The sequence below is a fragment of the Molothrus ater genome, chromosome 13 (genome assembly GCF_012460135.2).
Source record: "Molothrus ater isolate BHLD 08-10-18 breed brown headed cowbird chromosome 13, BPBGC_Mater_1.1, whole genome shotgun sequence".
Classification (NCBI taxonomy): Eukaryota; Metazoa; Chordata; class Aves; order Passeriformes; family Icteridae; genus Molothrus; species Molothrus ater.
Window position 1 is genome coordinate 12,078,687 of NC_050490.2, and position 24,616 is coordinate 12,103,302.

Consider the following 24,616-nt stretch of genomic DNA (forward strand, 5'->3'; position numbering starts at 1 on the left):
TATATGGATAGATGGTGTAATTAGAACAATTCTCTGATAGTCACAATTTGATGAGCACCATCCTATAGCTAAGCACACATTCCTTACTCTCCCAAGACACAGGAACCTGAGTATCACACTGCTTTCACTCTGTCTAGTATCAAAAAGAGTTTGGTGCTCATGTTTGTCAGCAGGTAATAAAGGATTCCACAAATGCCATAAGAGATGATGCCTCACAACCCTCCAGAGCTGTGACCAGGCTGACAGATCTTTGTGCACTGGTTATCAAGAGATGACTCTTCCTTCCCACAGCTCTCAGCCTGGTTCACATCAGCAAGGCTTTCAGAGACTGCACTGATGACAGAGCTGCATCCTCATGTGGGCTCTGATTTCTGCAGTGAAGGAACTGTCACGAGGTTGTCCAAGACTGGCTCATTGCTCTGTGTATCTGCTGGTCCAACAGTCTCTTTTTAGTCTGACCAAGGCCATTCTTGGCTGGCAGGACAAGTATTGCAGAGCTGGAAAGCAGAGGAGGAAGGTCTGACAAGTTCAGTAAGACACAGGAAAACTTCCCTTGTGAAACCAGCATTTTCCCCTTCCTGCACATTGGTCACTCAGGGAGAACAGAGGGAAAAAACCTTTTGTCTGAGTCATTCACACTATACTAAGAAAAGCACTTGGAACTGTACTCCAGGGAGTAGCATTACACTAGGATAATGGAGTGCTTGGGTGAAGTCAGGTTCTTTCATTTTACAGCAAATATCACAACCTGAACGCTGTTTTTCATTTCCAGGCATTTTGGTGATTCAGCCAGGGAGGTGTCTGTGTTCACAAATTGCAATAACTGTCTATATTTTAAAAGGGAAACTGATACAATGCATTGCTTTAGTTCTGTTGAAATGGGATTTTTTTTTTCTTACAGAAATTGGATTAATTTTAGCTCTGATTAAGTACTTAATCTGGTGCTTAACTTGAAACAGTTCAGTTTCCATTGACAGGAATAAAATTGTCCACATCCAGATAAGTAACTTTCCTGTTTTTCTGGACTGTGTTGTTTTAGAAATGAACAGTTAGCTTAGTAAATACTAGTTTAAGCATAACTGTCATCTGATCTAAAATAAAGGGTGTTTAAAAGGTAGATCCTTTGGCTTCTGTAATTTTTGTTTTTTTAAGAGAAAGCTTTCTGCCTCCCACTTTGGGCCAAAATGCAATTTTTTGAGATATGGAATTCCACTCTCACGGTTCAAATTTCAACAGTGATGGCAATATTTGCAGTTCTGTTTGCAGTAATTTCTAACAGAAGGATTACTTCTCCCTCTTGGATACATTTGTTTCTTGTAACGCTTGATGCAGCGCATCCATTTGGCAATAAACCCCTCATTGGGGAATTACAGTCTGTTGGGTTTTTTCTGTCTGAAGTTTCTCATACAGAGTAAGTCCCAAGTTAAATTTATCTGAACCAACATAAGCATGATTCACACAGATGTTAAGGCACCAGACCCTCCTTTTCCTCACAGCACCTCCCAGGTGTTCCTCCTACAGAAACCAATCATGAGTCGGGTGAAATTGGGGTGAAAATGCAGCCTCACATGTCACCAAAAAGGTTCCTCTGTTAAGAAGGAGCTGAGGCAACCTCCTGCTGAAGCCTCAGTGTACATGATGGACAGTGACCCACTTCTCCAGCTTGGGAGGCTTGGCCAGTCTTCACAGAAATCAGTGAAACCAGGTCAATTAACCGCAGTGAAAGAATTGGCCAAAGGAACAAACAGGATGGAAAGGGGATAAAGTGATAAAGGAGCTAAACACTGCTTGAGCTGAAGTGTTCAGGGACCACAATTCATGTGGTCAGAGGATAAAGGTGAAGTTCAATGACAAGGTTCCCTGGATCCTCTTTTTTCCCCATCTGTGCATTTTTTAGTGTGACCCAGTTTCCCCTTGGCTGTTGGCACTGGGGAGAGCATGGTCCATTCTGAGCAGGATTTTATTTCTAACCCCACTGCACTGAAAGGAGGATCCCGATTTACACTGAGAAGGTAACTGGGCCCTTGGGGTTAGATGGGGGCTCAACACCCCCTTCCTCTTCCCAGCAGCAAATAGCTCAGCAGGAAAATGGTAAAACAATTGGCTGGGCTGACAGATGTTCAGTCTGACTTCAGATGATGTAGGAAAGCCTGGATCTGCAGATGTTGATAGTTTCCTGATTGAAAATCCTTCACTGACATACAGATAGATTAAAAAAATAATTCTCTAAAAGCACAGCAAAACCTTGATTTATGTATGCACACAGAAGAGTTGTCACCAGCTTTGATACGCATTTCCTTCCCCAGAATCCCACTGACTGTACAGGGCAGAGATGCAGCCTGTCCTCCACTGTCAGGGAAATGCTGGGATCTCATTACAGCCTCTCAGGTCGGGGCATGGGGGCATTGCCTGTCAGTCCCTTCTTCAGCACCCTGACAGGAACTGCACTGCTGAAACCTAAAGATGATTGAAATCTTAATTGCTTCCAGGACAGTGTCAGCAGCCTTGCCTGGCTGAAAGAAAAGCCCCAGGGCATTTACCTGAAGGCAGACGAGGATCTTCCTCATGCCAGGTCAGAGCAGACCAACTCCATTAATTTCAGCTGAGTTTGGGCTTTTTCCCCTGGAAGAGTGAGAGCTCAGAATCTGTTCTCAGTTCATTAGTACAGCTTAGCATGGAGAAACCAACTCTGCAAGACGAGAAGTTAGCCATGAAATACACTGTTAATATAAGTAAGGGAGCAACGACAGACACCAGAATTACTCTGCTACGCTTATGTTCTGGGAGAGGCAGAATCCCAGCAGATCATTAGCAGGGGGCAATGAAGAAGTCCTTGGGCAAAATTTTGCCATTGCTCCCAGTAATTGCCTTTTAAGCAACTGGGAGTTTTTAGGTGAAAGGTCTTGTACAACTAGAATGAGCAGTTAGAGACTGAATTTTTCTGACTGTAAATCAGAACCATGGAGACCCCAAACACTCATGGTTTTGCTAATGCTAACAGAGCAGCACAGACCTTCAGAGACTGCTTACCTTCATTTTGTTTTATGTTGTACAGCCAATAGACAGATCACACTAGCTTATTCCAAAGACGTGTTTTCTTACACACAGATGGTATTTGAAAACAACTCTGTATATAAATTGTACAAATACACAATGAATTAGTGATCTGATACACAATAAATTAGTTTTCTGTGCAATCCTCCCAACAGGAAGCGACGCATGTCCAGCGACTAAAACCAATATTATTACTTGCTTAAATAGAGCAATGCATCCTCTTGTTGTGAAGGATCAGCTTTGATTGAAAAGGGCTGTTTTTGCAGCTTCAAATAATTCAAACCACTTTTTTTTTGAAAAAGAAAAAAGAAAGCATAAAAAAGTTTTATTCACTTCTGAGCAGCAGCTCTTGGCATATTTCCTTACAGAAGACACTGCTGTGTCCGGCTATTACTCAACCACTAACATTAGAGACATTAAAGTTGCAGGAAACACAGTTCATCTTTTGCGTAGTTAGAAAGGAGTTGGCTTCCCAATTACCCTGGAAACTGGACTTGCTGCTGGGCAGAAAACCACAATTCACAGCGGAAAATAATAGTTGATATATGAATATCTACCTAAAGGCTAATCAGCAAAACAAACAACACAGGAGGAAGATGACCCACATGACGTGGTTTGGAGGAAATTAGTCATCAGTATTCTCTAGCTTCCTTTTGTTTTAAAACAATCACTGCTCCTCACCAGTTTAGATAAGAATGGGTTAATACCATCTGTTGAGGATAAGAAATCAAGATGTTTTCAAGGGCCAGGCTGTATTTTACAATTGCCTGCTGTTGACTATGTGCCAGTTGACTTCCAAGGGTCAGTGCTCCAGGCTAGTCTGTAATTCCAGATGTTACTCCACATCATGTGGTGCTAAGGGTCCTAGCAAGCATTGAAAGAAAGACATGAGAAACTGAGGGTAGAGTTGGATCAAGCTGGTGCATGGTCCCAACATATCTTCTGTGGTTTCCTGCTGCATTCAATGAGCACACCTTTAAAAGTTTTCTTTTCTCTCACTTCACAGTATTTAGGGAGGATAACCAGCTAAACAGTGCAGTGAGATAAACCTCTCAGGATCTGAGGTAACTGCAGTGACTCCGTTTGATTTCCAGCTTAATTACACCAAGAGCACTGGTCCCTCTGCAGCCAGCTGTGTGACGCAGAGGCAATAAAGGCAATGATTGCCTCCTTCTCCATTGAGAATCCACGCACACAGCATTCCAGGAACCAACTACTGTAGGACATGCTTACCAAACAAACCAAAAAAATGCCATGAGTCCATGACCCACTGATGTCAATGGAAGTTTTTGCTGTTCATTTCACCTTGGCCAATGGTTTTCCTGTTCTCAGTCCACAGGCAAGACAGGACAGAGTGAAGTTGATGCTTGGAGCTTCTTGGATGGTGTGACTTCTCCTTCAAGGTGGTTAACTCCTGTTTTCAAAAAAATAAACCTGCTCTGAGGCTGATAGCCCCTTTGCCTCTTACATTTTAATTAGGTTCTAAGGTCTATCAAATAAGCTTGAGTGCAGATGTCCATTTAAGATTTAACTAACACATTGTATTTACAGCTTTCTGGCCACAAAAAGATCCAGACTCACCAGTGTTTCACCCTAGGCTTCACCAGGTCAACATATAAGCTCTGGTGGCTTTAGGCAACTTTTCCCTATGTCCACTATAGTGCATGTGGCTCACACTGAACTGGAAACTGCTGCCAAAACAGTCCATTTTGATGTGTAAACCAGAAGAAAGGTCACTGTGCTGAGGAGCAGACAGGCACCAAGACCCATGACGTGTGCAGGAGCTGGAAAAAGCATCAACCTCTGCTGGTGAACACGATGACAAGACAGTCTGGAGCTGGGCCGCTTTGGCCAGTCTCACCCTCCACCCCATACACTGCTTTGGGCTACCTGGTATGGACAATCTGAGCAAAGAGCAACTCTGGCACAAATTTAGGGATTGTCAACTGCTGGCTTTTGTTTTTATGCTTTTTAAAATTTAACTGTTTCAGTGAAAGAAAGAGAATAACCAAACAAAGAAAGAATCCTTAATTCAAATGCTAAAACTCTGTTTTAAAACTTTGAGAAAAATGCTACTTTCTTCCCAACCCCCCCACCCCAGGAAATGACTCAGTTCTAGAGAAACATCCAAAAAAAAAAATCAGTTTGTCTGTTAGTGTAAAAATCAATTAAGAAATCCCAAAACACGATATGAGCAGCTGGCTTGGCTGAATGTGTCTCCTAGCTGTGGTCTTCCATTCTCTTGCCTGTTTCTCCTTTGGCCTCCTACCCCACAGCTGTATCTGCTCTGCTCCCTCTCCTTCCAAGTGCTACTTCTTCTAACAGATCGGTGCTACTGAGTCATGAAAAGGCCGGGCTCCTGCTCTTTCACCTCATCTCCTGCTGTCAGAAGCGCCTGTGGAAATGCCTCTCCCAGCTCTCCTCCTCCTTCCTCAGCCACAGCCCCCGGCACTTGACCCGCAGTCATCTCAGTCCTGCAGGAGTTCAGGACAGAGCCAGGGCTGCTGCCAGCAGACTACTGGGAACAGGATCTTCTTCCCAGTTTGCCCTGAGGCCATGATTTGCCTGTCCCAGCAGCAGGCTGCCTTAAGCAACTATTTGCTGGTTGTATTCCATGGACATATCCTTTAAGCCCCATGATTTTCATGGCCTGATAAACAATGCAAATATTTTCCATGATCACTACCCACCCAACATTTTCAGTCTTGGCCATCCATCAGCCCCACACAAGCCTGAGCAGGATCACACCAGTTCCTATGGATCACCATGCTCCCACACTGTGCTGTGGCTGGCTGTGCAGGGATAGCTGTGTGTAACTCATGTAGCCAGCACTGCTCCACATGGCTCCCTTGGGAAGGGGCTGCCCTGGCCCAAAAGAGACCTCTGGGAGCAGGCTGGGTCCATGCCAAGTTTGGCAGCTGCCCCAGCAGCTGTAGCTGTAGACCAGGGCAGCACATCAGGGTAATGGTCAGGGGTAATGAGCTCGTAGCAAAGTGTGAGTGTGCATCTGGTGAGGATCACAGGGCTGACTTCATTTCCTTCCTCCTGGCTCCCTTGCCGTGCTCTGCCCGGACATTTGTCCCAGGCCTGGCTCTTATCCAGCCAGTACCTAGTTTCATCAGGGCAGAGCCACAGATAGTACTGGCTTCCCAAGGTGTGGGACAGCTAGTAATCACTCCAGTGAGCCTTTGTGAGAACGTTTTCTTTCTCAGGAGCCACCAGGTCTCCTCAATGGCATCTGGAGAACATCCAGAGCTGATGGAGCAGTGAACAGGCGCTTCCCTGTTATACCTGCCTGAACTGGAGACCACAACCAGTAAAACAGAGAGGAAGATTTCCAGTCCCTTGGCCCATGAGGCTCTCTTAAAAGCTGGAGACAGGAAACATTATCTGTAAAGCACTGATCAGTATTTGTACTGTGGTGGCTCTGGAGGTTCCCACTGACATCCTGCTCCTGTTATTCTGGGCACAGCCACCAGATTGAAAACAGTCCTGACTGCAAAGCCTTTGCAGTTGAACTCACCTATGTGAATAAACCAGACCTGCCCTACCAACAGACCTGCAGCTAAGGGCTTGGCTCTTCCTTTATAGCCAGGACCACCAGTGATCTGCGGACCCTGCCCAGCCTATTCCAAACCCAGTGTACCCATCCCCAACCTGGAGGATGCTGAGTACTTGGAAGGACAGCAGCAAAGCTGAAGGAAATGCAGTCACTTTTCCTCCCCAGTAGCTCCTCATTTGATGGATGGTTTTACCCTTAACCCCACCACCTTTAGTAATTACCACAGGTGACAATGTGAGACAAACACCAGAGCTGGGAGACAGACAAGGTCCTTGACTCAAGGTCACAGCAGGCAGGTCCACAGCACAGACAAGGGCTGTACCAGGTCATCTGAAACTCAACCCTGTGCCCAGTCAGCTGAGCAGCACCACCTTTCATGCTTTTTCTTCTTATGTTTAAATGACAGAAAAATTGTTTCATCAAAGTAATTTCAAGGGGTTTTCAACTTGGAATAAGAAGCTTCCAAACAGTGCAGACCTGCCTGTCTGGAACAGAGTGCTTCTTGTTCTTGAATGGTAAAGATGAAGTTAATTGCCAGGAAATGGAAACTGTGCTTTAATATCTTGGCGAAAGCATATATGGTGAAGAGCTGTTTGCTCTGCTGGACTTGCAGTGTTAATAACACACATGTGTCTGCTGGACTCTGTGCCATCAGGAGTCAGCAGGAACTGGATGACCTGCGTGGTGTTGGATCAATCATTAATCAAAACCCAGCCGAGCCCAGGATGATGCAGTGAGGAGTTGGCCAGGACAGGCAGAGGGATGTGCAGAGGAATATACAGAGGGATGTGCAAAGGGGTGTGCAGAAGGACATACAAAGGGATGTGCAGAGGCTCTCCCCAAACCAAATGCTGCCTTCCATCCCTGCAGGCAGCGTCAGTGTGAGGCAGATCCTGCACACACACAGACCTGGGGCTGCCTGGATCTGGCATCTGGACTGAAGGAAGACACCAGGGCAGAAATACCTGACCTTGGGATCAGTCAAGTACATGCATTAATTAATAAACGTACCAAAGTGCTTATCAGTCCCTCATTAGTAAAGATTATTCTCCAATGTCTGCACCACTTGCAAACCTGGAACTGGCTGGGTTTGTTCCTCCCTTATTCTTCCCAGGAGGTATACGTGCAGTCAGCACTATTTAACCATTCCCAGGAAGAGATGAGCTTTCCTGAAAGGAAATCAGTGTTTCATCTCCACCCAGAAAAATCAGCAGGACTGGACAAAACCCACAGTCCTGTAAGTAAGCCCAGGGGCACAGCTAGTGAGCAAGGCTTGTACAAGCACTTTTGGTCCAGATGAAAGGTTCATGAAAAAAGACTTAAGCCTGTGAGTTTCCGTACTTCCAGTGTGAAACAGAGGACGCCCAGCCTGGTTCTGCTCCCCCTGATCTCTTTCTTTCCCCTTGGCTTCCTGCCATTGTCTTTGGCAGAGCTAGGATGGCTGTGGGAGCCCAGGGAAAAGGGGAGTTTTCTTTTCTTGCCCATCAGAGCAATTATTTGTAGCCCTTTTAGGTATTTTCCAGCTCAAGTGGAGCTCAAGTGTCCATATACACACAGACATATGTGTACACATTTATACATGCACACACACCTACTTTAGATATATATTCCTGCCTGTGCACACATTTTTATGGTGACCTTGGTCCATCAGAAAGTGTGTCAGACTCATTTCTACCATGCTCATGTAATTCCATCAGCAAGCATTCAACTCCCAATGTTTTTCCTGCAAAATGATGACGCAGAAGGACAGGATGAACACACCATGGGAGTGTAGCCAGCGCAGTGCTGCCTTACACACTGACACCACCACATGAAACTGGGGGGTAATGGGTGGCCAAACTGGTTTGATGGCTGTGTAACACAGCTTGTCACAGCTCAGCTCCTAATGTCTGTCCCCATCCAGGAAGGACTTTGAACACCTACATGACTTTTGCAACAGTGTGCCTTTAGGCCAGGCTCTGGGCTCATCAGGGCTTTGCTTAGTGCACCTGAGTGCCCTGAAGCAGCTTTCAGCACCCCCCATCCCCTTCTGGCAAATCCTGGAAGAAGTTCAGCCCCTGGAAGCTGTTTCATTTTGTGGCAGCAGCTCCAGTCCCCTCCACTGCCTGTACACACCATGTTTTCATGTCACAAACACATGTCCTTCCTGGGCTTTTCTATTGCCTGGAACATGCTGGGTGCTGGAGCAGGTCCCTGTAACTGTAGACTTTTATTCTGCTGAGGTTGGTTTTTCCTCCCTTTCCCATTCCTGGGACAGGCCTAGGCACCTGGATTTCATTAGTTTTGGTGCTCTGCTCTGGATGTGCAAAAGCAAATTCTGGTTTGAGAAGAACTTTTTGCTTTTCACATCTTGCTTTGCAGAAACTACTGTTTAAAGAAAAATGTTTTCTCATCCAATGTCATCACCGGTAATGCTGAAAGGCTGCTTTCAGCCTGACGGAAAGTGGCCTCAGGGAGACCTCAACACCTGCTAAAATCCTGCCCTGAGCTGAGGCCTCTGCAAGACTCCTCCACCACAGTCCTCGTCAGCAGAATTCAGAGCCAGTCCATCACCTCGGACAGCTTACAAGGCATCTCCTCCTCCAGCCCCAGCATCAGAGAGAGTGGAGGAGCCCTGTGTGAGAAACTCAGGTCTGAGGGACCCACCTGCAGCCTCACACAGCTGCCAACAGCTGCCTGCTCAGGACAGGGCTGCTGGAGCAGCTCCTGGTGAGCCCAGCAGGATCCCCAGCTCACACACTCCATGCGGGGCTCCACTCCCAGGCTCAGCTCATCCTCACTCTTGGAGTGTGGGAGAGACCCAGAGCTGCCCACCCAGGGAGGAGAACACCTCTGCTGGTGCACTGAGGCAAGGTAAGAGGTTAATCCACCTCGTTGCTATCACTGTCATCTCCAAATCTCTATGCATGGGGCAGGTACCACACTCAACACATCCACAGAGGCATTTTCTCACCCACCGGGTGGGGTCACCCCCTGGAGAGAAACCCAGCCCAGAGAGGGCCAGGGATGGGAAAGGGAAGGGCAAGGAAGAAGGGGGAAATCGTGGAAGCAATGGTCCCAGCAGGAAACCCTGATAAGAAATAAGTCATGAGAACTCCCTAGCCATGATTTGCTCTGTGAGAAATATCCGCTCTCAGCATTGCCAACCCGGGCGTTTTCTTTAACATCCAACACTGAAACTTTCTTCCTGCCTTTACCAGGCATTCCTGCTTCATTAGAACACCTGGAATTTCTGAATCATCTGTCTTTCCCTGTGACAGAATGCCTTTTGATTTCTATTATCCACTGCCCAACATGATAGCATGAGTGGGGATTGCAGGCTCCAACATGGTCCCCTTGAACAAAGGATAAAATAATTCCTTGTCAATGCTCAGAACCCCAGCCTGAGATGAGCTGTACTTTTTGCAGTGCTTGGCTCATTACTTACTGCTGTCATTCAGACTCCAGCCTCAGAAAACCTCTGTGGACCTTGAAGACTGTCAGACAAGTTTGCTGCAGGTGACACAGCAGGTGAATGTTCCTCTTTCCTGTTGTCACCGTGCAGTCAGCAGCACAGGAACAGTGTTGGATCTCCAGCCCTGCATGGGTCCACCTCCCTGGGGAACCTGGCTCTGCATGCAATTGCTGGAGAGGAACAGAGAAAGTACTACTGATAAACACTGCAGAAACAACATGATACATATGTGAAAGCAAAGCTGAGAGCCAGAGGCTGCTCCTGTGGTGAGAGTCATTCCCATCCTGTAGAACAGAGTGTGGAGCAGTGGGATCAGGGAAATGCTGTCACTTAGCAACTGCATTAACACAAGAACCAGAACCAAACTGTCTGAAGTGAAAAATGTCACTATTTTTTTGGTGCAGCTGTGCCCACATGCTGGAGCAAGGGAAGGGATTTGAGTCCTGGGATGCTGGTACCACCTACACAGCCAAGAGAAGGGCCCTTAACAGTGAACAAGGGACTGAGGACAGCAGTGGTGTTCCTCTTAAGATGTGAGTCCCACTACAAACTGAAACATTTTGTCAGAGGAATCAGCTCATTCAGGTTCTGAGGCACTTCACTTACCCAAACCTCTGCTTTTATTCTCAGAGTGGTAGTAGATGGCAACCCATCCTCTGTTCTTTCTAACAAAACCCAGCAAAAATTTATTGTATTGGATGCTGCTACAACTGCATTTGGGAGGATGGGCCACATTAAATACATCCCTTGTTCTTCTGCACCCTGCAATGCACAGACAGAAAAGAGGCATTTTAATAAAAGAATAAAGATCACTTGTTGGGTGGCTGGCTATGTCCTACACCAGGCAAAGTTTTGTCTTGTCCTAACACAGGCAGAATGAGAAAACACAACACTGAGCACTGTGGGTGCTCAGAGTCATTAACTGATAGCTTTGATTCTTACAGCAATATATTTTTAAGCAGGAGTAGGTGGTCATCAGCTGAGAAATCTCATAAGGTGAAAAGAAGTGCCTTTCCTACCTGCCATATGGACACCAACCCCTCTGCCCCCAAAACCAGCTCTCAAGTCAGGAACCAGGCTGGAAAGCAGAGTCTGGTAGAGAGGAAGAAACTCAGTGTTCCAGGGAAAATGAACTTGGTCATGTCATCCATAGCCCCAGACAGCAACATTTTCTGTAATGCTTTTGTTTTTCATTTCCTTACTTTTTGTTTGTGAAAATATCATGCTAGAGGAGGGATTTAGGATTTGTGCTTACAAATAAAATAGACTATAACTTGCCTAATGGGAGCAGTTCAGTTTTACACGGTTGTCTCTTGACATGTTTACACAGCTGGCCAGATACCATTAAAACATATTTTCTCAGGAGGCAGTGTGGTCTAGTGGAATGAGCATGGGCTGAGCAGTCAGGAACTCCCACGTTGTAATTTTGGGTCACCAGTGGTTTGGTTTGGTGCACAGAACCATCTAACCCCTATGCATGTCAGTGTCCCAAAATGACACCTCATTTGGGAGCGTGGTGCTGAAGATCCACATGGGGATCTTAGGGAGAGGATAAGAGCCCTGATGTGGCACACAGAGTGAGAAACACACAATTAAAGACTCTGGAGGGATGGCTTGGAGATGCTTCTGCATCTTCACCTCTGGTGGGTTTGGCCTGGGCAGTCCCTGAGTCAGAAAAGATGCACCTGACACGGTTCTGTGCAGGCTGTCCTGATCCAAACTGAGATCATCCATGAGCACTCATCCATGAGCACTCTTCCCAGCAATGAGCAAAACCTTGGAGAGACCCCCAGAGTTTTGCAGATCCTTAGTGAAGTGAAAAAGTCAACAAGCAGCAGAGATGACTTTCAGCTCAGGAATATGAATGGCTAAAAACCATCAGTCTCCAAAAAGCTGATGAGCCTATCAAATACCACATCTGAACAGGAGCTTGCACAACAATAGGATTTTAACTACCATGGAATGACTGGCTCTAGTTCTAGATCAGGTGGTTAAAAATCAAATAAAACCTAAATTGATATAATTGATAGTTCAATGATACTGAACTAGGGCCTACACAGATAACACCACTGAACTTACGGCCTTCCTCCTTAGATTCCTTCAATCCAGGATATTTTTGCCACAGCATCAAGGTTACAGGCAGCCTTCACATCTGTCCTACAAACTGCATGGACACCAATCCACAGTTCTGGGTGGTGATAATGGAATTAATCCTATAGGAAAACATTTTAGCTGGTAGCTAAATTGTGATCTTACCCATTAAAGATCCTCCTTGTTTACTTCTCCCACTGGTCACGTCTGGCAACTGCTGTGTTTGTGCTTGACTGCTGTTAAAAAGGGTTTTATTTGATGGGATATTGGAGATTCTCCAGAAAAACAATGTTCCAAATGAGGTAACAGCTATTGTACTACATCAAGATGGTCTCTCCTTTCTCGGTGTCTCAGGGCCTGTAATAAAAAGTTGCTTGCAGAATTCAGGGACTGGCAATGCTGACAGACTCTGTCTGGGCTTTTGTCAGCAACCTCAGGAGACTTTTGTCAACAGCGTGAGTCATTTTAGAGGAGAACTGGTCTGCTCTTTAAAGGATGGGTGTGAGAACAGCTCAGCAGCAGAAGGTCTGACAGGTGATGTGGCACAGAACACTTTCTCAGGGCTTCTGGATATGGGGAAAGGATGAGTCAGTGGGTGAGGAGGTGGTCACAGCCCGAGGCTTATGGCCATGGATGTTCAGTCCTGGGCCAGCTCTGCCTGCCTGAGGAGGCCACATGGACCTTTAAACTGGCCCAGGGTCAGTGACCACGTCTGGGTCCTTGTGCTTCTCTGACCCTGTGGCTGTGCTGAGGGCTGGGGCTGACCCCACTGAATCCCAGGAGCACTGGAGGTACAGCACCACATGGACCTCCAGGGAAAGCAGGGCTCTCCCCAGCTTGAGACCTGGCCAACCAAGGCTCTGTCCAGCCAAGGATGGAGACAGCAGGACCTTTTCTCACAAACTCTCTGATAGAAGATGTCCAACTTGCCCCTCCTGCACACTCACAGCTGTGCTGCAAAGCCCTGCTGTGACCTGTGTGATTCAGCAATCAGACCTGCTCCTCCTCCACTGCCCAGCTCCGAGTCTGGTGAGGAAACAGAGGAAGCTGGAAACCATTTCAGTGGCATTTCTGGGCACAGTTGAGAGAAGTACCATTTTTACCTCCATTTCATAGGTGACAGGGAATCAACAAATCTGACAAGCAGCATTTAGTTTCTCAGAGAAACATTTTCTCTTCTGGATGGCAGACTTAAACAGCAAAGAAATTTGTGCCTGCAGGGTATCTTTAACCCAATTTTAGAACCTCCTGGAAGTCAGAGCTATTAATGGACTTGTTGCTGGAAGCTCAGCTCCAGTGTTTTAAATGGCTGTGAAACATGCTCCTGATGGGAGAACAAGCACAAAACCAAGAGGAAAACAGGAATCTGTTATCTGATATTCCCACCCCTGCTCATAAAGTTCTCTTTTTCAATGCTGGAGTCTTGGCTGGTGTTAAAGAGAGTCTTGTAAAATTGCCTTGACACCTTATCAACATTAGTACAAAAATCCACCCACCCTTCACCTACATGGTGGTGCAAGGGACAAAATGGGGATTTTACAAACATGTCAAATGAAATCTGTTTCTAGGACTCAACAGTTCTGCAATGAAGTGTTGTGTATCTATAGTGATCTATAAATATCAAATGTCATCTTTCATTGAATTAAGATTTTTGCCTTTTAGTAGCCTTATTTATATAATTGACACTTGCTTCAGTGGGTTTGCTCCAGTATTTCATTACCAGCTGATACATCCAGGTCAGCCTTGGCAGGTTAGTGCAGAACCCCACTCCCTCAGCAGGATCTGAAAATTTAGGTCAATTCGCATAACTTTGATGAACCTTTAGAACTAAAATGATTAAAGTGACAACTTCCATTGATTCCCTGCTGAGGTCTCCAACTTTAAATCACAGAGGTCACAAAAAATATGTGAAGAATCTAAATAAACTCCTATTCAGAACTCCATTAGATTAAGCATCTCTGTGCAGTGGGGGGAACAATATGGCTTAAAGGAAGTGCACAATGCTTTAGAGTTTCTCAATAATTAAAACTTCTCATAGGAATTTCACAAATTTCACTGAATACTTTTTTTTTCTCAACCTCAACAAATGCAGTTTTTAAACAGACAAATGCAAAGATAAGCACTTCAAGCTACCAAAGTATCAATTCTGCAAATTTTTCACAAAACTGCAACCATCTACTTTCAGGGTTTCATAGATTAAAATTGTTCAGTCAGAGGGCTTGGTAGTTTTCCATGCCATATCAGAATGGATGTAAACATTCAGTGCTTGAGCTTTGTGGGTACAATGACAAAGATCCCTTCGTACGTCACCAAATAAATCATCAGGCAGGAACTTCTCCTGCTACACAGGACAACCACGATGACACATGGGCTTGGTATTGAAGAGGCCATGACTCCCTGACACTGCACAAAATCACTGTCCCAGCCCAGACCTTCTTTCACTATAGCATCACTTTTTCCATTTTGGAACAGAAGCTGAGCAGTCACACACTGGAGAGCACTGGGAGGAGGCCCAGGAATGCAATCCCACCTCTGCAAGCTCTGCCAAGGGGACACTGTGGGAAGGTGACAAGCTGGTGTTTCCAGGTACCTCTTATGCAGATGAGCTCCATGTCATTCCCATTTCCCAGAGCAGAGCATGCTGGAGCAAGCTGACTCCATCTGTCCCTCACATGCAGGGACCAGCCTGAATTACCTCAACCAGCTCCAAATTTTCAGAGTACTCTGTGCTCTCTTGGAGGCTGGAGAAAGCAGCAGCAGCTAACATAAGAAGGAGAGGACACATCCACTAACAGTCCCATTTAAAAATGAAATACAATTTAAATCAGCAGCAGCAGCACTGCAGTGTTGCCTCCTGATGACTTTTGCTCCAAATTATGTGAACCAGAAACAATGTAACATTTGTTTGAGTGTGATTTGCATGAGGGAAGGAATCCCACAGCATTTACAATACCTCGGTGAGTCAGGCTTTCGTATCCCTGGTCTGTCACATCCAGGAGGTGCTGAGGAGAGAGGAGGGCTGCTTCTGAGACAATTCCACTGGACAAACTTCTCCACTGAGTGGGCAGTATTATCACTCAGCCTTTGCCCCCTGCTCTGTGCACTGCAGTGAAGGCAATGGGTTGTGTTTACAAGTGCCAGGGCTTCTCTTGTGTGTTTATTTAGCAAATTGGAGGCCTCAGACAACAAAGCAAACTCAGGTCTTCAAAATCCTTGCTCCTCAGTGGCAATGGATCTGTCAGGCCAGTAATTCCAGTGCTAAATGGAAAATAACTATCCTGTGATTTTATTTTGTAGACTGAAGCCGCTTCCCATCAGGGCCACACAGAGAACTGCACTGAGCTCCAAGGGAAGGGTCATCAGCCACAGCACAGCCAAGGATGGGCAGCGACTGGGGGAGGCTCTGAGAGCCACCCAAAACATGCTTGGGATGACAGAGTGCACCAAAGTAGTTCAACCTTGCACTGCTTCTTGTTTTTAAAAGTGTTCCAAGTATTTAAAACTTCACCTTCCTAACTGGAAAGAGGTGCTTGTTATTTTTAACAGGCAGCAGCAGGACACCGAAGTGTTGGGGGTGTGTGTACTGGGGAAAGCTCCAAAGCTGCAGTGGGGCTGTCCTCTGTCCCCAGGCTCTGTCTGCACAGCTGTCATTGCAGTGCTGTGGGTACAGCCCTTACCCTTTTGTCTGCAAAAGCCATGGCAATGCACTTCTGCATTGTCCAGGGTGAGCCTAGCAGTGACATTTTTTTCAACTGGGTCCCAAATGGCACATTTTGTATATCAGTATTTAGTGCCAGTCTATAATTAGAAGATAATTTTTTCCAGAGCTAATGAAAAGATGCCCTAGCAACCCCTGGATATGATCCCAAGTCCATTAATACAGCTCAAGTGATTCCATTTCATTTTATGTGGGACAGACCACAAAGTTTGAAGAGAGATGCTGCCAAGTATTTTCAACCAGGAATATGCTGAAACTTGGTAAAAAAGAATGGAAGAATTCATCCTGTATCTGTCCCTCTTATATACAACCTGTGGAGAGAAACTGGGAAAATTAAATGAGTAATACCTCCTGAACCATGATGGTATTTTGATAGAAATAAGGCTAAGAAATAGCTCCCATGTAAAAATAATGAAAAATGTATTTCTATCACCATAATAAAGACCCAACCTGCTGTTATGATTCATTAGTGCCAGCTGATAGAGGCAAAGACGGTGAGCCTGAGCTGCATTTCATCCCTGCATGCAGCCTGGGCAGATTTCTGCCATGGTGTCCTGCTGAGACCATCAGTGACCATCAGCCACCAAACACGTGGCTCCATTCCACACCCAGCATCTCCAAACCCAGATTCCACACCAAAACCAGCACCTCTCAGCACTCCACACCCAGCTGTCACCACAGTGCCCAGAAGTACACTTGATTAGCACGTGAGAGCACAGCTAATGATGACCCACATGAAAAGAGTGCTGGGAGGGATCTTAAAGCAGCCCAACCACACTGTACCCTGCTTGGCATGGGTGCAACACCCGCTCTGTGTGTGCCTTTCTGTTTGGATAATGTTCTTCAAAAGCAACTGCAAGCCTATTAAACTGCACTGGAAAAGCAGCAAAGAGCTGCCAGGATGAAAGTGGCTGCACTTCCAAATGGGGCTCAAGGTCTGGCACATGCCTGTTCATCAGAGATGCTCACCAGCACCTGAGCAAATGCCAGGAGAACATCACTTCATTGAAAACTCAATTTTCACAGCAAAACAGCACGAATGGCCCATTTTCACTGAGCAACCTGTGTCTCTGGGATGAACACAGTGAGCAGAGCCCAGCAGAGCGGGGGGGGCTGGTGGCTGCATCTGATTAATCCCATCCCAGTGCCCCAGTTCCCTGCCAGGTCCCAGCAGAGCCCTAAAAATGGAGTATGAGCTGTGGAAACACCACCTACCCCATGCCAGGAATGCAGGCCTTAGAGCAATGTCCTCAGCTCCTGCCATGGCACAGTCACCAGCTTCTTGGATTCATGAGCAAGGTAAGTCCTGCTCACAAAGCATCAAGTAGACACAGAAATAACAATAGAAATGCAACGAGGAACCACGCTGAAAAGCAAATGTGCCTTACATAGGCAATCTGAAAAGGTCACCAGAATGTTTGTGGCAAGGATACAAGTATTTTTTAACTTTGAACAATGGGACCAAAAGGTAGACAAGGAAACCACTGTGATACCACCCCAGGCAGTGAATAAATACTGCCCCAGACCATGAATTAGCTCCAAACCAATTGTGCTCTAATGAAATCCTCTACAATACAGCCACCAATTCACACACCTCAGCGTCATCAGTAGAACAGGCTGTTAATTAATGTTTTTCTGGAACACTTTTAAAAGTTGAGCTCTCAAACTATCATTCTTCTCCTGCTCCCTCTGGACAGCCTTTACAAGGCAGATAAAAGAGGAACATCCTGTCCCCAACCACACAGCACCGGAGGAGATTTCAAAGACAAAGATCAATGCCTCATCTTCTGATTTTTGGCATGGATCTTATAATCCAGGGTTATTTCTTACTTGACAATTCCCAACAGCACATTTTACTTATTTACAGAAAGACAGGAATTAACAACAGCTCATGACATTTTTATTTTAATGAAATTTAAAAAGGCAGTTATTAGTTATACATACACACAACTGATTCTGTACTTGTTAGTCATAAATATAGAACATTCAGAAGTACAAAATACACTTTATCCACAGCACAATTTCACATCAATATGAAGAGTTTAAACAGATACGTAACCAAGTGCCTAACAATGACAGAAGCCCATTTTTGGAGTTGTTTCCTTTTTTTCTTTCTTTTCCCTTTCTTTTTAAAAGACCATTAATCTACACAAAGTAATCAGTGCCCACAGTCATTAGTTTCATGAAATGCACTCTGGTTTAGAGTAGGAGAAGTCTGACCTTTTAAAGACAATTAGATGCCATCACCTTTTCTTTGCTCCATTAACAGTAACAAGCCCAAGCCCACATTCTCTTCTTCTCACAGTTAACAACTGTGAAAAATGGGGCTCTGGCAAAAATCACCTGAAGCCAAACTTGAGCACTGCCAGGAAAAGTGAAAATATCTGAACTAGAAATTAGTCCACTCGATACCTTGCAAACAAAGAGCAACAGCAGTATGACACCAATAAGGCATTAATGACAAAATGGCTGTATTATTCTTGAAAAAAGAGTACACCTATGTATAAAAATATATGTCATAGCAATTGGGTAAATCCAACACTATTTAACACTGTGCCAAAAGTAATTAAGAGTTAAAAAGGCAGTTCTGCAAGAAGTATTTACAGTTTCATACTGTACTTCAAAAGAAAAGAAAAGGCAACAAAGCTACAAATGGAACTATCTGGTTAAAGCATCACTGTAGGTACTGCCAGTAGCACTTGTACAAGTAATGTGATGGAGTCTTGGATTGTTCTTCTGAATAAATGAATATAAATATTTTAGTATCTAAAACTGTCTCAGTCTACATGTCTGCTCCTTGAAATAACTCACCCAGACCATCACTATTTGCAGTTTCCTGCTCCATGAGTTTAAAACCCAGAAAATTCAGTTTCAAGAAACACTGTGTTTGCAACAGTTCAATCAGAAATCACAGCTTTATTTCCAGCTTAGAAAAAAATCCACAAAAGGAATGAGAAATCCACCACCTATGAAATTCTGGAAATTAGAAGCCATAGTGCCAACAAAGCTACACCGACAGCACGTAATAAAAACATCAGCATTCCCAATGCACCTTATAACTGCAGCTACAGGATAAGCTAAGTAAGGAAACACAAGATACAGCACAGCCAAGGCTACACAGCTCTGTCAGCCACAGCACCTGGGGGGCTGCTGGGGAGGAGCAGGCAGGACACAGAGGGGCCAGGGCAGAGCCCTGCAGCACGAGCAAAGCCTCACCTGCAGCAGCAAAGCCTCACCTGCAGCAGTTCTGCCTCAGAAGCACCAAACTGCCAAATTTGTGGATTGCTCCCTCCTCGTGGCTGGGAATGGCAGCCCCACACCTCCCACCTGGGCTGGGGGAGATGGGGTGGCCAGGAATGGCAGAGGAGCAGGGCAAGGGTGGAAATGCCAAGAGTAAAGGCCTGGCTTGGGATGGCACAATAGAAACAGCTGACAGGGAAAACCCAAACCTGGCACTGCTCACACTGCCCTGGACAGAGCAGCCATCACCTTCCCCAACCAGGAAGGAGCCCACAAGGTGAGGAGCAGTCCATGGTCTGATCCCTCAGGCATACTGACTTAAAAAAAAAAAAAAACCAAGAAAAAGAGAGATGTGCTTACATTTCTTCTAACAGTGCACTTTGAACTGCACAACCAAAATCTGTACACAGGAAGCCTTCTTCAGTAGTAAAAAACCCACAACACACTGAGGAAGTTATCATTGCTGATGTCAGGAGAAAGAAAATGACTTTAAAAACCTTATTTTTGAATTGAATTCAGGAAGTAAAATAAACTATAAATATACTCAGAGCAGTTTGCTGGGTAAAATAAAACACAGGAACAGCACTTTCTTGCTGAATTCATGATTCACTTTATGGAGAAATTCATAAAAATTTCAGAAGAACTGACACTTTTCATGTCAAGCATCTTCTGTGGAGAGACACAAACTGCTCACCTACTGCTCCCTCCCTCATAAGCAGCCCCTTTCAAAACCCTGCACAGACAATGAGCACCTCACTCACTAGTGCAGCATCCAGGCACCTCTTAGAGAGACACCAGTGAACTTCACAGCAGAACTTCCTTTGCCTCTCCAATTCCATGAGCAGTCATTCATTTGAACAGCATGAGGGGAAAGGGGGATGGCTCCAAGAGAATAAACATCCATGTATTTAAAAGCAAAGTGCATAAGCACATGGCTTGCTCACCTAAGATGGTATTTTCCAGATCTCTGGGGGAGAAGAGATAGGAAGATTTTTGCTTGTTCTCAGCGTGATTTGGTGAGGCAAGTGCAGACCAGGAGATCTGAGGCCTCTCCAGTACCTCATCTAGAGATATACAAAACTGTCCTAAAAAAAAAGACTCCCTAGCCCCACTTGCACATAGGGTAAGAGATTGATCCCAGATTTAGTGAGAGAAATAGTAAGGAGGACTCTTCCTGGCTACTGAACACAATGTGCTGATCTGGGAGAAGGCTGGGACAGCAGTGTCAGATGGGCACAGCCCCATCTGTGCCAGCCCTGTCCCTGGGCCAGGCTCACCTGAACCCTGCCTGGCCAGAGAGGGCTGTGGGGCAGGGCCTGCCTGCTCCCCAGGATCTCACCCCAAAATGTGGACTGTGGTGATGTGCACCCTGTCCCCACTCAGACACACCCCAGAATTCTAGAGGGGCTACGAGAAGGCAGAGCTTAATCTTGTGAAGTCTAAGAATGGCTGCACACACTGAGATCTTCTGGATGGGGGCTGTGCCCTGGGGCTGCTCTTTCCAGGTCCTTATTGGCCCCTGAACGTCCAAAAGCTGAGGGAAGCTGCCCCTTCCTCCTCTGCACCCAGCCTCAGAGGTTATGAACAACCTGCATGCAGGAACTTGGGGCTTTGTAAGTGATTCTTTGTGTTCCCATCCCAGAAGAAATGATCAGGATAAAATCCTTACAGTCCAACCTCTGTAACTCATCATGCATATAAAATACTGAACAAAAAGATTCCTACCACATCTCTCATGAAGACATATGGCAGGTGACTCGCCCAAGAGGAAGGTGATCAACTTACCTCTGTGGAAAAGCATACAGCATTCAGAGCAGTCAAGAGTCCTCAACAAACCTGGTACGCTGAAAATCCCATTTTTAACAGAACAGGGTTAACAGAAGCATTTGCTTGGGAATCCAAGCAAAAATTCAAGTTATCACTGTGTATGCAGTGGACAATAGTCCAATCAATACCTATTACCAACTCACTTTAAAAAAATTATACACTACAAAACCATCTCACTGCTTGCAGCAAATGAGCTTGAACAATTTCCTTGTAACAGGCCACCACCTTCCACTGTTAAAATGTGAGGTTTCACAGTATAAAAAGTACTTCACAGAAAGGAAATGCAGCTAATATAGAAAATGCAATCTCAATGTGTTTACAGTCATTTTTTAAGAGGCAATATTTTTGGGAAAGCAAGAACAATAATAATTAAAGCAGCCAGTGAGAAATGTACAAGGTTATAGGCCTCAATTCAGTGCAAAACCAGACTAATAGCTTATGTAAGAAAATGTTTGTTCTGAATAGAGAACCACCTGAATTAAAAGTAAGAACACCTATGTGAAGTGATGGAGAGTCTCAGGATATTCAAACCCTTCACATACATCATCAACCTTTCAGTACACTCCAGAATGGACCCTTTGTAAAGGCAAAAGAAACCAGTACAGGAAATCACTTCATACAGCACAACATATACATAAAGTACCAAAATGTACACACATTCAAGTTTAAGTTAGAAAAGGCAGAGCTGAATCTTCTGGTGAGAGAGGCCTACATTATGTTGCTTAATCTCAACATTTAAAGTGACCTAAAACCTACAAGACTCAAAGAAAACAGAATATTGTGTCTGCTTCCAGAAACTTAAGCTTAAAGCAAGGCATCAAAATGGAGCGGTAGGCACTGTAACGAGACATGACCTTACCTTTTCTCTGTTAGTCTTTGTTACTTTGTTATCTATTGAAAAATTACCATTCAAAGGAAATATTATGCATCATTCACATTCAAATATTTGAGACTCAGAGATTTAAAAAAAAAAAAAACAAGCAAAATTTTTATCTCTGAGGTAGATGACAATAAAAAAAAAATAACGGAGCTATCAATGACCACTAACAAGTGCTGGAGCTCCTCTGTTGGCACTGGTGCACCCCAAGGAGGAGAGAGCAAGCCCTACACCACTATCTGAAACGTGAGAAATGTGTCCTCTGGTTTAGTAGCTTCTACAGAAATGCAACACAGAAAAAGCAGCGCCAAAATTACACTGAAATGGCCTTGGAGAAGAAGAACTTCCATTTCTGCTTCACAAGCTACTCGGAAAATGGTGGAAACATGCCCAGGTCAGCAAAATCTTCAATGTTGTAATTGCCAGTACCCTGTGTGGGATCCCCAGGCATCGGCAGCATGTCCTGCACGATAAGGAAAAATCAAAGTGAAGTCTCACTTGCCAACACATTATCCAGACACAAACTGTTTCCTGTTCATCTTCTCAGTGTAAAACCAGAAAAGGCCAAGTTTAGATAAATAAGGTGAAAACCAGACCTGTGCAGAGGGCTGGGCTAAGGTTTATGTGCTACTTATGTTTTGCTGGAGCATTTCTGAACAAGAGGTGGGACTTAAGCAGGTCAGAAGTTTCACTCCTCTGAAATAAAACACATTTGAACTGCCTCCTTCTCCTCCCAGACTGAAACAGCTCCTCTTGGAATGGGAGCTACATATGGAGAGAAGCAAACTCTCTTGGTTTCACTCCACGGGCAGTGTACAACATCTCACACACTGGAGGCTCCAGCTGTGTCAGGATGGGTTTGGGCAAGGTCTCACTTCCTACCAGCACTCTCTAGGTGAACACTGCTCTGTGGAACACTCAAGACTAACATCACCCCAGCTAACAAGGTGCCCAAGCAGCCTTCATGGATGTACAGAGGCAGAGGAAATAGCAGGAACTTCTCAGGAGAAATGGGATTTCGTGGTAATTGCTCTCACGTGTCTTGAGCCAAGTGAGGTCTCTGCAGGAGGCTTCAAAAAACACTCAACCTTTCCTCTCAGCTGGAGACTGCAGCCACAGGGAGAAGATATCCCTTGCTGGGAAAACCAGAGTTTACACTTGCTTTTCCTCAGTCCTTACAATAATAAACTCTTACCACAAACCCAAGTCTTGCCAGGGATGGCCCAGTATCCTCACAATAAAACAAAACCAAAAAACAAGTAAGAAAGCTCACAGGATCTGCTCTGTGAAAGAACTGAGAGCTGCTGCGTACTGGGAAGTTCCTCCAAAATAAAAACTGATTAAAATACATCCAAAATCTTCACAGCATCCTTGCCAATGTGGTGAGAGAGAGAGACTGTGAGCACAACTGGCAGGTGTCTGAGCTGCCAGGGTCAGCCTTCATCTTCTGACCAAAACTTGGATTTATTTGATGTTTTCCCACACTCTCTCCCAGCCAAGGGGAAGCTGTAGCTGCTCCCTCCTGTCTCCATTTCCATCTCTGAAGGCATTTCTGCTGCTGGGGCCTCTGTGGCAAAGTCTCCTCAGGCACAGATCCAGCAAGGTCTCCTCTTGAGTCTGCCTCTCTCCTTAAGCCCAGCTAACCCAGGGCTGACTTTGGGCACAATCCAAGCAACTTCTTGGAGGCCTTTAAACTCATCCAAGTTTCTTATCCCATCCAGCTATTTTCCTAATTTCCTCCAAACACACGCTCACCTCCAAGAGCTCTGCAGATGAGCCCAGCTCTCCTTTTATCCCATGGTCTTCCTTGCCACTAACTTCATGAGAAATTTGTAAAGAAACAAGCAAGACATTGCTTGGAGCCCCATGTCTCTGCTGGCCATCAAACCATGCTGCCATCAGCTCCACTGGAATTACCCTGAATATCCTCTTGGAGAGCAATTAACCTTTGCTAACACAAAGAGATGCAACAGACCAATCTTGCCTGGGCCCTGGGCTAAGAGCACGCAGACATGCAGTTATTCCAGATGATAGGCTGTTGTTTGATCTTATGTGAAAGCAATGGTTCATCCACACAGGAATATTCCCATGCTCACAGCTCTTCTGCAGCATTCTTGCACACGACCCAGTCTTGCAGGTGAATTTACTTTCCAAAAGACAAGGAGGTGCCCCACTTCTAAACCTTGCTTGGGGCTTGAACTGTCTCTCCTGCATTTATCTGCATTGTTTTCTTGTAAACTGTCTTCTTCATCTAATTTAAAAACCAGTTATACAAGGACAGATATGTTATTAGTCAACTTACGAAGTCGTACTCTATAGTAGAGCTTTGCTATCTGTAGTCAAGACTCAGAATTAGAGTTAATTAGATAGCTGAAGAGGATTGTTTACCCCCATCTGGTATCTGACTGGGTTTAACCTTAAAAAAATATTGTCCACTATCTTCTGTGCATTATCAGACTCCTTTCCTGCTTGAACTGTCAAAGAGAATGACATTGATATCTAATTGAACTTGAGATGTCAGAGGCCAGCACCAGGATAAGAAAGACATTCCACTTGGGAATACTTCATGAGTTCTCTGCAAAAGATGAAAGCCCAAAGTATAGAGTGCAAAAGAGAAGGGAAAACAGCATTCTACTTCAGCAAAGATGCTGCTGTGTGGCAGAAACCCAAACCACCTCAGTAGCTAAGGGCAGCTGGAAGCAGTGCAGGGCTACGGCAGCACGCAGCAGCAGGGAAGGGCTGCAGGCCCTGCTGCACCTGATCCTCAAGGGCCGTGGCTCTAACTCAGACTGA

The 24,616-nt window shown here is 45.2% G+C and overlaps 1 protein-coding gene across 3 annotated transcripts in view; it reads right to left on the reverse strand.

Annotated features, from left to right (window-relative positions):
* Nucleotides 1-17,757: 17,757 nt before the first annotated feature.
* Nucleotides 17,758-24,616, reverse strand: part of ARNT2 (aryl hydrocarbon receptor nuclear translocator 2) — a 95,192-nt gene continuing 88,333 nt past the window's right edge. For all 3 annotated transcript variants that reach the window (XM_036389430.2, XM_036389428.2, XM_036389429.1), the window contains one exon: nt 17,758-22,286. In XM_036389430.2, coding sequence (XP_036245323.1) covers nt 22,188-22,286 — 99 coding nt within the window. In that variant the 3' untranslated portion in view covers nt 17,758-22,187. The remainder of the gene's footprint in view (nt 22,287-24,616) is intronic.